The sequence below is a fragment of the Ovis canadensis genome, chromosome 3, assembly GCF_042477335.2.
Source record: "Ovis canadensis isolate MfBH-ARS-UI-01 breed Bighorn chromosome 3, ARS-UI_OviCan_v2, whole genome shotgun sequence".
Classification (NCBI taxonomy): Eukaryota; Metazoa; Chordata; class Mammalia; order Artiodactyla; family Bovidae; genus Ovis; species Ovis canadensis.
The window spans coordinates 175,518,624-175,535,862 of NC_091247.1; the positions used below are offsets into that span (position 1 = coordinate 175,518,624).

Genomic DNA, 17,239 nt, shown 5'->3' on the forward strand with positions numbered 1-17,239 from the left:
AGTCTACTCAGACTTGTGTCCATTGAGTTGTTGATGCCATCCAACCATCTCATGCTCATCGTCCCCTTCTCCTCCTGCCTTCAGTCTTTCCCAGCATCAGGGTCTATTCAATGAGTCAGTTCTTCCAATCAGGTGGCCGAAGTATGCAGTTTCAGCTTCAGCATCAGTCTTTCCAATGAATATTCAGGACTGATTTCCTTTAGGATGGACTGTTTGGATCTTCTTGCAGTCCAAGGGACTCTCAAGAGCATTCTCCAAAACCACAAGTCAAAAGCAACAATTCTTCAGTGCTCAGCTTTCTTTATAGTACAACTCTCATATCCATACATGACTACTGGAAAAACCGTAGCTTTGACTAGACAGACCTTTGTTGGCAAAGTAATGTCTCTGCTTTTTAATATGCTGTCTAGGTCGGTCATAACTTTTCTTCCAAGGAGCAAGCCTCTTTTAATTTCATGGCTGCAGTCACCATCTGCAGTGATTATGGAGCCCCCAGAAATAAAGTCTGTCACTGTTTCCATTGTTTCCCCATCTATTTGCCATGAAGTGATGGGCCCAGGTGCCATGATCTTAGTTTTCTGTATGTTGAGCTTTAAGCCAACTTTTTCATTCTCCTCTTTCACTTTCATTAAGAGGCCCTTGAGTTCTTTGCTTTCTGCCATAAGGGTGGTGTCATTTGCATATCTGAGGTTATTGATAGTTCTCCCCGCAATCTTGATTCCAGCTTGGGCTTCATCCAGCCCAGTGTTTCTCATGATGTACTTGGCATACAAGTTAAGTAAGCAGGGTTACAATATATAGCCTTGACATACTCCTTTTCCTGTTTGGAACCAGTCTATTGTTCCGTGTCCAGTTCTAACTGTTGCTTCCTGAGCTGCATATAGATTTCTCTGGAGGCAGGTCAGGTGGTCTGGTATTCCCATCTCTTTCAGAATTTTCCACAGTTTATTGTGATCCACACAGTCAAAGGTTTTGGCCTACTTGATAAAGCACAGGTAGATGTTTTTCTGGAACTCTCTTGCTTTTTTGATAATCCATCGGATGTTGGCAATTTGATCTCTGGTTCCTCTGCCTTTTCTAAATCCAGCCTGAACATCTGGAAGTTCTCGGTTCACATACTATTGAAGCCTGGCTTGGAGAATTTTGAGCATTACTTTACTAGCGTGTGAGATGAGTGCAATTATGCGGTAGTTTGAGCATTCTTTGGCATTGTTTTTCTTTGGGATTGGAATGAACACTGACCCTTTCCAGTCCTGTGTCAACTGCTGAGGTTTCCAAATTTGTTCGCATATTGAGTGCAGCACTTTCATAGCATCATCTTTTAGGATTTGAAATAGCTCCACTGGAATTCCATCACCTCCACTAGCTTTGTTCATAGTGGTGGTTCCTAAGGCCCACTTGACTTCACATTCCAGGATGTCTGGCTCTAGGTGAGTGATCACACCATCGTGGTTATCTGAGTCATGAAGATCTTTTTTGTATAGTTCTGTGTATTCTTGCCACCTCTTTTTAATATCTTCTGCTTCTGTTAGGTCCATTCCATTTCTGTCCTTTATTGTGCCCATCTTTGCATGAAATGTTCCCTTGGTATCTCTGATTTTCTTGAAGAGATCTCTAGCCTTTCCCATTCCATTGTTTTTCTGTATTTCTTTGCATTGATTACTGAGGAAGACTTTCTTATATCTCTCCTTGCTATTCTTTGGAACTGTGCATTCAAATGGGTATATCTTTCCTTTTCTCCTTTGCCTTTAACTTCTCTTCTTTTCACAGCTGTTTGTAAGGCCTCCTCAGACAACCATTTTGCCTTTTTGCATTTCTTTTTCTTGGGGATGGTCTTGATCCCTGCCTTCTGTACAGTGTCACGAACCTCTGTCCATAGTTCATCAGGCAGTCTGTCTATCAGATCTAATCCCTTGACTCTCACTTCCACTGTATAATTGTAAGGGATTTGATTTAGGTCATATCCGAATGGTCTAGTGGTTTTCCCTACTTTCTTCAATTTAAGTCTCAGTTTGGCAATAAGGAGTTCATGATCTGAGCCACAGTCAGCTCCTAGTCTTGTTTTTGCTGACTGTATAGAGCTTCTCTGTCTTTGGCTGCAAAGAATATAATTGATCTGATTTCAGTATTGACCATCTGGTGATGTCCATGTGTAGAGTCTTCTCTGTGTTGTTGGAAGAAGGTGTTTGCTATGACCAGTGCATTCTCTTGACAAAAGTCTATTAGCCTTTGCCCTGCTTCATTTTGTACTCCAAGGCCAAATTTGCGTGTTACTCCAGGTATTTTTTGACTTGTACTTTTGCATTCCAGTCCCCTATAATGAAAAGGATATCTTTTTTGAGTGTTAGCTCTAGAAGGTCTTGTACGTCTTCATAGAACCGTTCAACTTTTCAGCTTCTTCAGCATTACTGGTCTAGGCATAGACTTGGATTACTGTGATATTGAATTGTGTGCCTTGGAAGTGAACAGAGATCATTCTGTCATTTTGGGGATTGCATCCAAGTATTGCATTTCAGACTCTTTTGTTGACTATGATGGCTACTCCATTTTTTTCTAAGGAATTCTTGCCCACAGTATTAGATATAATGGTCATCTGAGTTACAGTTACCCATTCCAGTCCATTTTGGTTCGCTGATTCCTAAAATGTCAATGTTCACTCTTGGCCATCTCCTGTTTGACCACTTCTAATTTGCCTTGATTCATGGACCTAACATTCCAGGTTCCTATGCAATATTGCTCTTTACAGCACTGGACTTTACTTCTATCACCAGTCACATCTACAACTGGGTGTTTTTGGTTTGGCTCCGTCTCTTCATTCTTTCTGGAGTTATTTCTCCACTGACCTCCAGTAGCATATTGGGCACCTACCGACCTGGGGAGTTTATCTTTCAGTGTCCTGTCTTTTTGCCTTTTCATACTGTTCATGGGGTTCTCAAAGCAAGAATACTGAAGTGGTTTGCCATTCTCTTCTCCAGAGGACCATATTTTGTCAGAACTCTCCACCATGACCCGTCCATCTTGGGTGGCCCTTCAGGCATGGCTCATAGTTTCATTGAGTTAGACAAGGCTGTGGTCCATGTCATCAGATTGGTTAGTTTTCTGTGGTTGTGATTTTCAGTCTGATGGAGAAGGATAAGAGGCTTATGGAAGCTTCCTGATGGGATAGACTAACTGAGGGGGAAAACTGGGTTTTGTTCTGATGGGTGGGGCCATTCTTAGTAAATCTTTAATTTTCTGTTTTGGTGGGCTGTGTTCCCTCTCTCTGATTTATCTGGGGCCAAACTATGGTGGAGTTAGAAGATAATAAAGATAAAGGTGACTTTCTTCAAAAGGTCTCATGCAGGCACTGCTCAGTGCTCCCAACCCTGCAGCAGGCCACTGCTGACCCATGCCTACGCCAGAGACTCCTGGACACTCCCACCCACTCACCACCCAGAGATAGGACATCCCCCAGCCCCTGGCCAGCACTCAGCATGCACACCTCTCCTAGCAGTGTGCTATGGAGGATAAGTACCAGAGCTTGCAAAGTACCAGAGGAGGCCCCACGGGATACCATGTTTCCCAAGCAAGAACAAAAAGGTATTCACATTGTTTCTAGGTGCAAAAGACAGTCCGAAAGATGGAAAAATAATGTGCCCTCCCAGGGCTCCAACAACTCACAGAGGTCTCAAGTGACATAATTCAGGGACCGCCCCCCCCGCCCCTTCCCCATCCAGATATTTGTTCTTAACAGTGAAAAAAAGAAATGTGGCCGGCTTGTGTGAGCTCGAGTTATGTCCTGACAACTCTTGCTCCAGAGGCATCTGGAAAGTCTATAGTTTCCTGTGAGCATATTCTGAAAGTTATGGCCTTAGAAATAATGGTAATATAACAGTGTTCTAAATTAATTTATTGGTTTTCCATAAAGGATATCAATTATTCAAAAAGCACAGTGGTAATTATCTAGTGTAATTCATATACAGAGCTTCCTGACTTTGCTCTGTTAGTCTAAGTGTGTTATGTGAAGTGAAGTGAAGTCACTCAGTCGTGTCCAACTCTGCGACCCCATAGACTGCAACCTGTCAGGCTCCTCTGTCCATGGGATTTTCTAGGCAATAGTACTGGAGTGGATTGCCATTTCCTTCTCCAGGAGATCTTCCCAACCCAGGGTTCGAACCTGGGTCTCCTGCATTGTAGACAGAGGCTTTACCATCTGAGCCACCAGTGTGTTATAGTAATAGTGAAAATAAATCTAAACTTGTCTACCTTCTTGGTAGTTAAATAGGACCACTCATATTTTTCTTCTTTTAAAATAGGGACTGCTTGGCATTTTGCACGGAACCAGTTTTTGCCAGTTTAGCCAATGTTCTGGGTAACTGGGAAAATCTACCTTCCCCTGTGTCTCCAGACATTAAGGATTATAAACTTTATGATGTAGAAACCAAATATGGTTTGCTTCAGGTATGTATTTTTATTCTTTGTGTGGATGGAATATTTTCCTTCAAAAGTATTTTTATAGCCATTTCAAATTTAGCCATATAAACTGCTTTATGTAAACCTTTGCATCTTTTTAGTAATTTAAAAATCATTTCTATGTTCTAGAATTTCTCTACAGTTTATTGTTAGGCTTAAATTGTATTTTTAATGTATGAAACATAACATTAGTAACCTTTGGAGAAGAGCACTTGTTGACTGGTGGGTGTGTGGTTCCTTTTTTATTTTTTTGAGTTTTAAACCTTCAGAATGCATCTCATAAGTCCATTCCACTCTTGCTGATTTCCTTCCTCTACTTACCAAAATATCTTCAGCTTTATAGAGTAAATTTATACAGTAGATTCTTTGTTTTGGAGGACAGAGATAATTTTGCTCTTTATTTTTAACAGCTTTATTAAGGTATAATTAATTAGCATACAGTAAACATCACATATTTAAAAATACACAGTTATTATGTTCCTAGGTAGAACTATCACTGCAGTCAAAATAATGTACGTATCCATGACCCTCCAGAGTGTCCTCATACCTGTTGTAATCCTTACCTCTTGCTCCTTGCTACCTCTGTCTCTCATCCCAGAAAACCACTGACCTGCTTTCTGTCACTATGAATCAGTTTATATTTTCTAGAATTTTCTAAATGAAATCATACAATATGTACTGTGTTTTTGGCTGGGCTTCTTTTAGTCAATCAAATTATTTTGATATTCATTCATATAGTTGTGCGTATTAGTACTTCTTTTTATTGCTGAGTAGTAGTCCGTAGAATGGCTATACCATAGTTTGCTTGTCCATTCACTCATTGATGGTCATTTGGGTTGTTTACAGTTTTGGGCAATTGTGAATAAAGCTGCTATGAATATTCATGTACGTGTTCTTGATGGACATTTAATTTCACTTCTCTTGGTTAATTACCAGGGAGTGGGGTGACTAAATCAAACAGTATGTATATAGTTCATCTTCTAAGAAAATGAAAGACTGTTTTAGAAATGGTAATACCATTTTGCATTCCCATTGCAGTATAAAAGTTACATATTTCTTCACCTTTCCAAAACTTGGTATGGTTGGTCCTTTCAAATCCAGTCTTCACTTTTTGTTAACAAATACCATGGTGATCTCAGGCGCAATATAAAAGTATCAAATATTAATTCAAAGTAAGAATGAGTGAACATCAGTTTGAAAACTGAACACAATACTAAGAAAAACTTAATTTCAATGTGGAGTGTAAGTATAAAAAATATTAAGAATTAGAATCAAATTTACAAAGGTATTTCTTGATATTTACTGTCTGTTAACTCAGAAACCAGATTCTCTCACTTTTCAAGCTCAGGAACTGAATAAATTTGGGACACAAAGTCTTTTCTTTGCTTTTGTGTATGTAGAAAGGAACTTAAATAAGTAGTTGCTCTCTGTTTTGGGAGTTTTTCTTACTAATGCTTAGAATGCTCTGGCAACTTTCTGTACACTTTTGCATTTATGAAATGTAATAACCTGATATGTAAAAATTTTTATTGGGAGAAGCAGCAAATTTGATTATTATGAGACATTTATTAATGTACTTGAATGTAAAAATATCTTTTATTCCCATTTACAGGTTTCTGAAGGTTTGTCATTTTTGCACAGCAGTGTGAAAATGGTTCATGGAAATATTACACCTGAAAATATAATTCTGAATAAAAGTGGAGCCTGGAAAATAATGGGCTTTGATTTTTGTGTATCATCAACCAATCCTTCTGAACAAGAGGTAATAAAGGTTTTATTCTTCTGATTTTTTTAAAGCTCTGGAAATTTTTAAATTGCATCTGAAATAGATTAGAGAATTTATATGTCTGATGATGAGATGATTGGATGGCATCACCAACTCAGTGGACGTGAGTTTGAGAGTAGATAGATAGTAGAGGACAGAGAAGCCTGCACATAGTTGCCTAGTTGTGTCTAACTCTTTGTGACCCCATGGACTACAGTATGCCAGGCTCCTCCATCCATGGGATTTTTCAGAAAGGAATACTGGAGTGGGTTGCTATTTCCTCCTCCAGGAGATCTTCCCTACCCAGGGGTCTAACCTGCGTCTCTTGTGTCTCCTACATTGGCAGGCAGATTCTTTACCACTGGCGTCACCTGGGAAGTCTGATAAATGTGTATAAATAGGCTTTGTGGTACAATGGTATGTTTAAATTAATAGCTTTATAGAAAATTTCTAATGTTCATTGTACCTACAAATATTCAGTACACTAATTCCATGGTAATGTTACTTGAGAAGAAAGTGCTAAAGCACTTTTGGGTTAGGTAGGTTTTTTCCCCCTCAGAATGTCAGGTACAGGAACAAACTGTGAATTTAGCAGTGTTTCCCCAACTTACTGAACCACAGAATCTTGTTTAGGGAGCATGATAGCAACAATAGCAGTGACAGTCATGGCTAATGTTTATTGAAGCTCTTTCTAAACACTACCTGTGTATTTACTTATTGTCCTTGCAACAACTCAGTGAGGTTTAATAAGAATAATACAGATGACCAAGTTAGACTCATAGAATGAACTAACCTGCTTTAAGTTTAGGCAGGTGGTAAGCTGTAGAGCTAAGATTTGAACCCAGTTTTTCTGGCTAAAAAGCCCCTGTTACTTAGTGATTATGAAACCTACCTATTTATACTTAGGAAAACACTGCAGTATTTCAAATTTTTACTATGTAGTTGTTAAAGAAACCATGATTTGACTTAAGATATATTTGTAATATAAGTAAACATTTTTAGGGGAAGCAGAAAGAATTAGTATTGGTTGAGATATACTATGGATCAGGCATTGTGGTGGGCCTGTTTGCCATACATTTGTTTAATTGTACAACAGCCTTTTGAATCTATTAATTAAATCACATAGCTCATTAGTGAAAGAACAAGGTTTCAAACAACCCTAATCTACTTGAGCTCGTAAGTTTGAAGCCTGTATCAGAAAACATAGGCCATACCTTTCCACATTCAAAATGCATCATATAGTATACTGATAATTTGTTTTCTGGAAGAGAGTGCCAATAATCTCAAAGATATAAGAGTTCTTATTCTGTCTCTTAGCTTGTTTCATGCATGTTGTAGTTTTGGGATTTGGGGAAATTTAGAATTGAAAGTCTTGGTGACATTTTTACTTGCATGACTGAGTATGAATTTAAAACTCAGTTGTTAGTACTTGACAGTGGTTTGCTTTAATTTGACATATTTAATCCATGTGATCATTTTTCTGTCCTTTTATAGCCTAAGTTTCCATGTAAAGAATGGGACCCAAATTTGCCATCATTGTGTCTTCCAAATCCTGAATATTTGGCTCCTGAATATATACTTTCTGTGACCTGTGAAACAGCTAGTGATATGTACTCTTTAGGAACTGTCATGTATGCTGTATTTAATAAAGGGAAACCTGTATTTGAAGTTAACAAGCAAGATATTTACAAGAGTTTCAGCAGACAATTGGATCAGGTATTTGCCTTTAAGTATTTGCTTGCATTAAAAATGTATTAAGTGTTTCTTAGTATTTTTTTCTAAAATATGTTCAGAAAATTCTCTAAACTGGGAGAAGTGTCTCATATTTTGTTTTCATAAAGTCAACTTAACAAAAGTAATTCTTCGGATTAATATTTGTTACTACAACTTTAATCATGGCATTTATTTACTAGAGTGAAAATTGAAATATGGCCTAAAATAATGGGCAATTTTGCTTTAGGAATAGAGACAATTTCAGGTATTAAGAGACATGTTTTAGTTATCTTGCAACAGCAGTTTGTTCAATCTAAAAATACAGTTAGTAAATTTCAAAAAGATTTAAATGGACTGTTCACAATATAAATGTATATCTTTTGAATATTTTATATTCATATTTAACATTATTACTTTTGAACAGTTGAGTCGTTTAGCATCTAGTTCACTTACAAATATACCTGAGGAAGTCCGTGAACATGTGAAACTACTATTAAATGTAACTCCAACCGTAAGACCAGATGCAGATCAAATGACAAAGGTGAGTATGTATTAATTCCTGCCTTAGATGGAGGGACAAAAAAATGAGTTAAAGTTGATTAAATGCTCCTGAAGATTTAATATATAGTCCCCAGATAACATCTGTATTCATGAGTGTATTAAATATTCAGTGTCCTTTAATCTTAAGGAATTAAACAATTTATGATATAAGTGCTCTGATACAAAGTTAAGATTTCAAATAAAGAGACATAATAGTTATAATTGGGCATGCAGAAGTTCTAGACATGCTAAGAGTTCATAACCCTCTTAATTCACTCATATAAGCATGGGTTTTAATAAATGGTACTGTTTATGGCCTCAAGATATTTTAGTTAATCTTTCACTATTTTACTAGTTACGTAAAGTAAATGTTATTGTGTAGTCAGTTCACAGATTCTGATTCTGAAAAATTGACTTCAAAAAGAGAAGTGATTTATTATTTCTTATTCTGATTTTTACAATTAGAATTTTATTAAGTTGTCTTAAGCATTTTGCTAAATGTTCCTGAGTATTTTTTTTTACCGTACTGTGTCAATTTCACATATGAGAAGTATTTCAGTATTTATCAAAATAATTTTACTTTTCTGTTTTTAGATTCCCTTCTTTGATGATGTCGGTGCAGTAACACTGCAATATTTTGATACCTTATTCCAAAGAGATAACCTTCAGAAATCACAGTTTTTCAAAGGACTGCCAAAGGTTCTGCCAAAACTGCCTAAGGTTTGTTGTTTTTTTAAACAAATGGTCTTCCACTTGTTTGTAGAGAGGAGTTGTATGTATGTATTTTGGCTGTGCTAGGTCTTGGTTGCTACATGGGCTTTCCTCTAGTTGTAGCAAGCAGAGGCTGCTCTCTAGTTGTGATGTGCAGGTTTCCCGTTCCAGTGGCTTCTCTTGTTGCAGAGCACAGGCTCAGTAGATGTGGTGCACGGCCTTAGTTGCTCTGTGGCAGGTGGGATCTTTCTGCATCAGGGATCGAGCTCATATCTCCTACCTTGGTAGGTGGGTTCTTTTCCACTGGGGCCACCAGGGAAGCCTGAGGTTTGTTGTTGATCAGTTTGTTATTGTAGTCAGGAGTTTAGCATTTAAAATTTACTTTGACTTCACTATAATAACACTTTCCCCAAAACATAACTTTTGCCGAGGGTACATAAATGTCTAAAAGGCTATCGACTGAAGTCATAAAAGTTTAGTGGATCTTTTTTATATGGTGGAAAAATAATTAAATAAGATAAAACAGTTAGAAGGATTCAGTTCAGTTGAGTCGCTCAGTGGTGTCAACTCTTTGCGACTCCATGAACCGCAGCACGCCAGGCCTTCTTGTCCATCACCAACTCCCAGTGTCTACCCAAACTCATGTCCTTTGAGTTGATGATGCCATCTAACCATCTCATCCTCTGTCGTCCCCTTCTCCTCCTGCCTTCAGTCTTTCCCAACATCAAGGTCTTTTCAAATGAGTCAGCTCTTCACATCAGGTAGCCAAAATATTGGAGTTTCAGCTTCAACATCAGCCCTTCCAATGAATATTCAGGACTGATTTCCTTTAGGATGGACTGGTTGGATCTCCTTGCAGTCCAAGGGACTCTCAAGAGTCTCCACCAACACCACAGTTCAAAAGCATCAATTCTTCTGAGCTCAGCTTTCTTTATAGTCCAATTCTCACATCCATACATGACTGCTGGAAAAACCAGCCTTAACTAGACAGACCTTTGTTGACAAAGTAATGTCTCTGCTTTTTAATATGCTGTCTAGGTTGGTCAAACTTTCCTTTCAAGGAGTAAGCATCTTTTAATTTCATGGCTGCAAGCACCATCTAGAGTGATTTTGGAGCCCCCCAAAATAAAGTCAGCCACTGTTTCCACTGTTTCCCCATTTATTTGGCATGAAATGATGGGACCAGATGCCATGATCTTCGTTTTCTAAATGTTGAGCTTTAAGCCTCTTTCACCTTCATCAAGAGGATCTTTAGTTCTTCTTTACTTTCTGCCATAAGGGTGGTGTCATCTGCATATCTGAGGTTATTGATATTTCTCCCAGCAATCTGGATTCCAGCTTATGCTTCATTCAGCCCAGCGCTTCTCATGATGTACTGTGCATAGAAGTTAAATAAGCAGGGTGACAATATACAGCCTTGACGTACTCGTTTTCCTATTTGGAACCAGTCTGTTCTTCCATGTCCAGTTCTAACTGTTGCTTCCTGACCTGCATACAAGTTTCTCAAGAGGCAGGTCAGGTGGTCTGGTATTCCCATTTCTTTCAGAATTTTCCACAGTTTACTGTGATCCACACAATCAAAGTGTGGATATTAAGGCTGGTTAAGGCTGGTTATTGGCATAGTCAATAAAGCAGAAAATAGATGTTTGTCCGGAACTCTCTTGCTTTTTTGATGATCCAGTAAATGTTGGCAATATGATCTCTGGTTCCTCTGCCTTTTCTGAAACCAGCTTGAACATCTGGAAGTTCACAGTTCACATGTTGCTGAAGCCAGGCTTGGAGAATTTTGAGCATTACTTTACTAGCGTGTGAGATGAGTGCAATTGTGTGGTAGTTTGAGCATTCTTTGGCATTGCCTTTCTTTGGGATTGGAATGAACACTGACCTTTTCCAGTCCCATGGCACCTGCTGAGGTTTCCAAATTTGTTGGCATATTGAGTGCAACACTTTCATGGCATCATCTTTCAGGATTTGAAATAGCTCCACTGGAATTCCATCACCTCCACTAGCTTTGTTCATAGTGATACTTCCTAAGGCCCACTTGGCTTCACATTCCGGGATGTATGGCTCTAGGATCACACCATCGTGAGTATCTGGGTCGTGAAGATCTTTTTTGTATAGTTCTGTGTATTCTTGCCACCTCTTTTTAATATCTTCTGCTTCTTTTAGGTCCGTTCCATTTCTGTCCTTTATTGTGCCCATCTTTGCATGAAATGTTCCCTTGGTATCTCTAATTTTCTTACTAGTCTTTCCTGTTCTATTGTTTTCCTCTATTTCTTTGCATTGGTTGCTGAGGAAGGCTTTCTTCTCTCTCCTTGCTGTTCTTTGGAACTCTACATTCAAATGGGTATATCTTTTCTTTCCTCCTTTGCTTTTAGCTTCTCTTCTTTTCACAACTATTTGTAAGGCCTCCTCAGACAGCCATTTTGCATTTTTGCATTTCTTTTTCTTGGGGATAGTCTTGATCCCTGTCTCCTGTACAGTGTCACAAACCTCCGTCCATAGTTCATCAGGCACTCTGTCTATCAGATCTAATCCCTTAAATCTATTTTTCACTTCCACTGTATAATTATAAGGGATTTGATTTAGGTCATACCTGAATGGTCTAGTGGTTTTCCCCACTTTGGTCAATTTAAGTCTGAATTTGGCAATAAGGAGTTCATGATCTGAGCCACAGTCAGCTCCTGGTCTTGTTTTTGCTGACTGTATAGAGCTTCTCCATCTTTGGCTGCAAAGAATATAATCAGTCTGATTTCGGTATTGACCATCTGGTGATGTCCATGTGTAGAGTCTTCTCTTGTGTTGTTGGAAGAGGGTGTTTGCTATGACCAGTGCATTTTCTTGGCAAAACTCTATTAGTCATTGCCCTGCTTCATTCCATATTCCAAGGCCAAATTTGCTTGTTACTCCAGGTATTTCTTTACTTCCTACTTTTGTATTCCAGTCCCCTATAATGAAAAGGACATCTTTTTTGGGTGCTGGCTCTAAAAGGTCTTGTAGGTCTTCATAGAACCGTCCAACTTCAGCTTCTTCAGTGTTACTGGTTGGGGCATAGACTTGGATTACCGTGATATTAAATTGTTTGCCTTGGAAACGAACAGAGTTCATTCTGTCAATTTTGAGATTGCATCCAAATACTCCATTCTGGATTCTTTTGTTGACTATGATGGCTACTCCATTTCTTCTAAGGGATTTCTGCCCTCAGTAGTAGATATAATGGTCATCCAAGTTAAATTCACCCATTCCAGTCCATCTTAGTTCACTGATTCCTAGAATGTTGACATTCACTCTTGCCATCTCCTGTTTGACCACTTCCAATTTGCCTTGATTCATGGACCTGACAGTCCAGGTTCCAGTGCAATATTGCTTTTTACAGCATCAGACCTTGCTTCCATGACCAGTCCCATCCACAGCTGGTTGTTGTTTTTGCTTTGGCTGCATCCCTTCATTCTTTCTGGAGTTATTTCTCCACTGATCTCCAGTAGCATATTGGGCACCTACCAACCTGAGGAGTACCTCTTTCAGTGTCCGATCTTTTTGCCTTTTCATACTGTTCATGGTGTTCTCAAGGCAAGAATACTGAAGTGGTTTGCCATTCCCTTCTCTAGTGGACCACATTCTGTCAGCACTTGGACATTAAACATCAGAAGAGAAGTTGTAAACTGTTGTGGAAATCACTGTCTCACTAGTAATTAAGGGGTTACTTTGGTATGATACTAGTCTCTCCAGTTCTACTGTCCCTTCCTGGCTTAGTAAATTGTGAGGATAACGTAGTCTAAAAATATTAATGAATGCCGAAAAAGCCACTGTCTGGAAAACTAGCTAATTCCTTTGTAAAAATAATTCCATTGTTTAATCTATCAGATAGTCATTGGTTATATACTGTTTGTCTAGCCCTTAACCTAGACGCCCTGGAGAATAAATGGGAAACAAAATATTGTCCTTGTTTTCAAGGCCCTTTTAGTAAATGTAGATGGCATTAATGATAATTTACAATATGGGATATGAATCATAAGTAATGAAGAAATTAAGAGGAGAACTATATTAATGAAGACTAATTAGGAAAGTTTTCCTAAAGAGTGACCATATTTCCCCCTTTCTCTGTAACGTTCCCAGGTTCTGTCTTTTTTCCTGACATAATTAGCAATAGTAATATTTTATTCTGAAAAGTGTCCCAGTTTCAACTATCAATTATGTAGTCACTTTACCCCAAAGGATTGGAGGTGTTAGACGCTTAACTTCAATGTTAATACTAAAAACCTGATATAAAGATTAATTTTAAGAAAACATTTTTGCTTTTCAGCGTGTGATTGTGCAGAGAATTTTGCCTTGTTTGACTTCAGAATTTGTAAACCCTGACATGGTACCTTTTGTTTTGCCCAATGTACTACTCATTGCTGAAGAATGTACCAAAGAAGAATATGTTAAGTTAATTCTACCTGAACTTGGGCCTGTCTTTAAACAGCAGGAGCCAATCCAGGTATGTATGTAGATTTTTTTTTCTGTTTATCTGTGGTTATTCAGTGGTCTTAATCAATGATAACTATCACTGAAAACAAAAGTAATGGATATCTGGCTTTTTAAAAATTGAGGTAAATGTGAGAGACTTGCTTTTCCATTAGTCAGAAGCTTATTTTTCATATGCTTGAAGTAAACCATTCCTAAAATTATAGTTGAGCTTTGCAAGTAAATGTCTATAGCTCTCAACAAGTTACTGTCTCAAAAAAGAAATTGTAGTGAGGTTTTACATGTGTTATATTGTTCCCATTGACCTTACTGAATGTTGCAGGTTTAGTAAAATAAATATTTATTTTTCTCCTGCACTTTTAAATATTTCTGTGTTTCTGCTTTGTTATTGAATCTTTAATTTGTAGATGGTTTTTGCCAGTTCCCATTATTTTATTGCTAGTAAATAGTTTCACTAGAAGAGGGAAAATGCTTCCAGCACCGTGAAAGTAATATGTGTATTGTTAAGAGGAAATTTAATTAGAATCTGATATGGACTCTATTAAAATGTTTATCCCTCCGGTTCAAGGTGGGCTTGGATTTAAGGGAGCAGTAGGGTCCCACACTTCAGTTAGAATCTGGCCACCTTCATCTCCTTGGACAAGTCATTACTCTCTCACAGCTTCTATTTTCATCACTTCTGAAGTGAAAAGAGTTGTTGAAATTAATTGAAATTTTCTTGCACATGGGAAATATTACCAAGTTTCTGATACTACATGGCAGTAGCTTATTGGTAAACTGTATACCTAATTTAACAGTTTAATGACAGGCTGTTTGTGGTCCTTCCCTTGAAGGGAGGGAAACTAAAGGAAGTCTGTGGCAGTAAGGCAAGAGTTCCTCTGCCTAAGAAAAGGGGAGGTGAGGGAACTATAGGGTTTGAAGCAGAATTCTCCAAACACGGTCAAGGTGTCCAGAAGAAAAGCAGTGGAGTCACATGTCCACCAAGCTGTGCATCATATAGGAGTCTAAGGAATCTACCATCTGAGCACTTATTTGCCTTCATTCTTTGCATTTTTTCCCCCTTACTAGTCTAGCTAAAAATCCCTTCTGAAAAATTTTAACTGAGCCTTGACAAAACTAGTCTGCATAAATAGAAGGGATGGTTTGTTCCTAATCACTTAGCTATGTGGTGGCAGACAAATGATCAGGGACAACTGAAAATGTTTCTTTCTAGAATTTTTCCTGACAGTCCTTTTCATTTCTGTACCTTTTCTTGTTTTGAACTTCACAGAAGCCAAGTGATGTAATTTACTTCTTTGCGACGTCTGACTTTGCTGCCCCCAGACTTTTATTTTTTACCCAGTAGCTTTCTAGATAGTTGGTACTTGTGGGTGAGTGATGTATTACTGAAGATATGTGAAAGTTAGGAAATTAGCTTTTATTTAAATATTTAAACCAAGAACAGATGTTAAATATTGTGCTTCTAGAAACATAAGAGACTTGATTTATATGCTTTTGTCTTCCATGCCTTCAGGCTAGCAACATGGTAAGTGTCAAAACACATAACTTATTCTTTTGAAGCAACTTTAAATTTTGGCATACGTAAAGTGGCATAAAAAATCTAGACTTTGATACACTGTTCCCCTTGTATACACAGATTTTATTAATCTTCCTCCAAAAAATGGATCTGCTACTAACCAAAACTCCTCCTGACGAGATAAAGAACAGTGTCCTGCCAATGGTTTACAGAGCTCTAGAGGCTCCCTCCATTCAGATCCAGGTATAATATTCAGTTTTTTTCTTTTAATGATGATTTTGATTAGTAAAGCAAAAGAAAGAAGTAAAGTACATTTTAAGTTTGTCATAAAATTTTTATATAAAGCTCAATAATACATATTAATGAGTTAGTGAATTTAATTATGTACTTTTAAAGTATGCTACTGCTGCTGCTGCTAAGTCACTTCAGTCGTGTCCAACTATGTGCGACCCCATAGACAGCAACCCACCAGACTCCCCCGTCCCTGGGATTGTCCAGGCAAGAATACTGGAGTGGGTTGCCATTTCCTTCTCCAATGCATGAAAGTGAAAAGTGAAAGTGAAGTCACTCAGTCGTGTCCGACTCTTCACGATCCCATGGACTACAGCCTACTAGGCTCCTCCGTCCATGGGATTTTCCAGGCAAGAGTACTGGAGTGGGGTGCCATTGCCTATATCCACTCCTAGCTAATTTGAAGAATCAGTTGATGAATACTGGTATTAATAAAGTAAAATGATTATTGTTCTTTTTACTTATCAGAAATGTACTATTCTGGAAGGTTTGATTTACTGTAGTTTGGATTGCTATATACCTTCTTCCTAAATGAGTAATTAACGTATGAATGAAAATGACAAACATGCATGTGCCTTTTTCTTAAGAAAGCATTAAGCAGGTACTCCCCATACTCATGTTTTTTTCATGCTTGGTAACTCAGTCTTCTATTCAGAAATGTTGATGCTTTTGAATTGAAGTTAATTTGTATAGCAGGTAGGTAGAAAAGCAGATAATAATTTAGTGTGAGCATCCCGAATGCATGAAAAGTCAGGGCATTCATGTCACAGAGTGCTTTAAAACACTGCATACTTTGCCAAACTTCTGGTTCTTCGCATACTTTGCCAAACTTTTAGTTCTTTGCTACTAAAATTTTGGTTCTATGGAATATCTGGAAAAAAAGTTTGGATTGCTATTAAAAGTATAGTTTAGTTTGAGCTTTTTCCCCCCCTACTGTGGAAAGAACATCTGATTGCATAAAGGTTTCATATTTAAAAGTTTATACTCTTTTTGCCAGTGTAGAGATTCTAGTAAAGAAAAGCATAGAAGTTTAGTTTTTATAAGTTGATGACCAAGCTTTTTTTTTTTCAAATGTGAACCTAATACCATACATATATGGTCACTTTTTTGATTCACTTCAGTCTTTATCTGAGGTCTTTTATATTATTCAAAGTTGTGAAGTTGAATTTAAAATTTTTCCTTAGAACGTCATTTCTTACTTCCTTTGTCCAAATGACATGGAATGATTGGGAAAGGTATACTTACTGTTACTTTTTGGCACTTTCCCAAGGAATTGTGAATTACAGCTTGAAACATTCCCACAGGCCCTGTGTAGCCAACCTGATTATATATTCAGCGAGATTAGGGAGAAAAGGGAGTAAAGTGATGTGTAAGTCATTTTTCTTCATAAAATGAAGTGAAATGAAGTTGCTCAGTTGTGTCCAACTCTTTGCGACCCTATGGATTGTAGCCTACCAGGCTCCTCCGTCCATCAGATTTTCTAGGCAAGAATACTGGCATGGGTTGCCATTTCCTTCTCCAGAGGATCTTCCCCAACCAGGGATCGAACCTGGCTTTCGCGCACTGTAGGCAGACGCTTTACTGTCTGAGCCACCAGGGAAGTCTTTTCTTCATAAGGGGGTTACTTCGGCAAATAAGTTATCATCCATTATTTTACTAAAATAATTAATATATGATTCAAATGGACTTATGCAACTTTGCCAAGTTTTAGAAACCAGCATTTCTGATGTCATTTCACTAGAAGTGTTTAGTCACCAGTCAATTAACTAGTATCAGCATTGCTT

General features: G+C 37.9%; 1 protein-coding gene across 2 annotated transcripts in view; it reads left to right on the plus strand.

Moving 5' to 3' along the window:
* SCYL2 (SCY1 like pseudokinase 2) overlaps positions 1-17,239 on the plus strand; it is a 54,053-nt gene that overhangs the window by 21,924 nt on the left and 14,890 nt on the right. For both annotated transcript variants that reach the window (XM_069585147.1, XM_069585148.1), the window contains exons 4-10: positions 4,296-4,440; positions 6,065-6,214; positions 7,712-7,933; positions 8,355-8,471; positions 9,065-9,190; positions 13,485-13,661; positions 15,285-15,407. In XM_069585147.1, the coding sequence (XP_069441248.1) occupies positions 4,296-4,440; positions 6,065-6,214; positions 7,712-7,933; positions 8,355-8,471; positions 9,065-9,190; positions 13,485-13,661; positions 15,285-15,407 (1,060 nt within the window). The remainder of the gene's footprint in view (positions 1-4,295; positions 4,441-6,064; positions 6,215-7,711; positions 7,934-8,354; positions 8,472-9,064; positions 9,191-13,484; positions 13,662-15,284; positions 15,408-17,239) is intronic.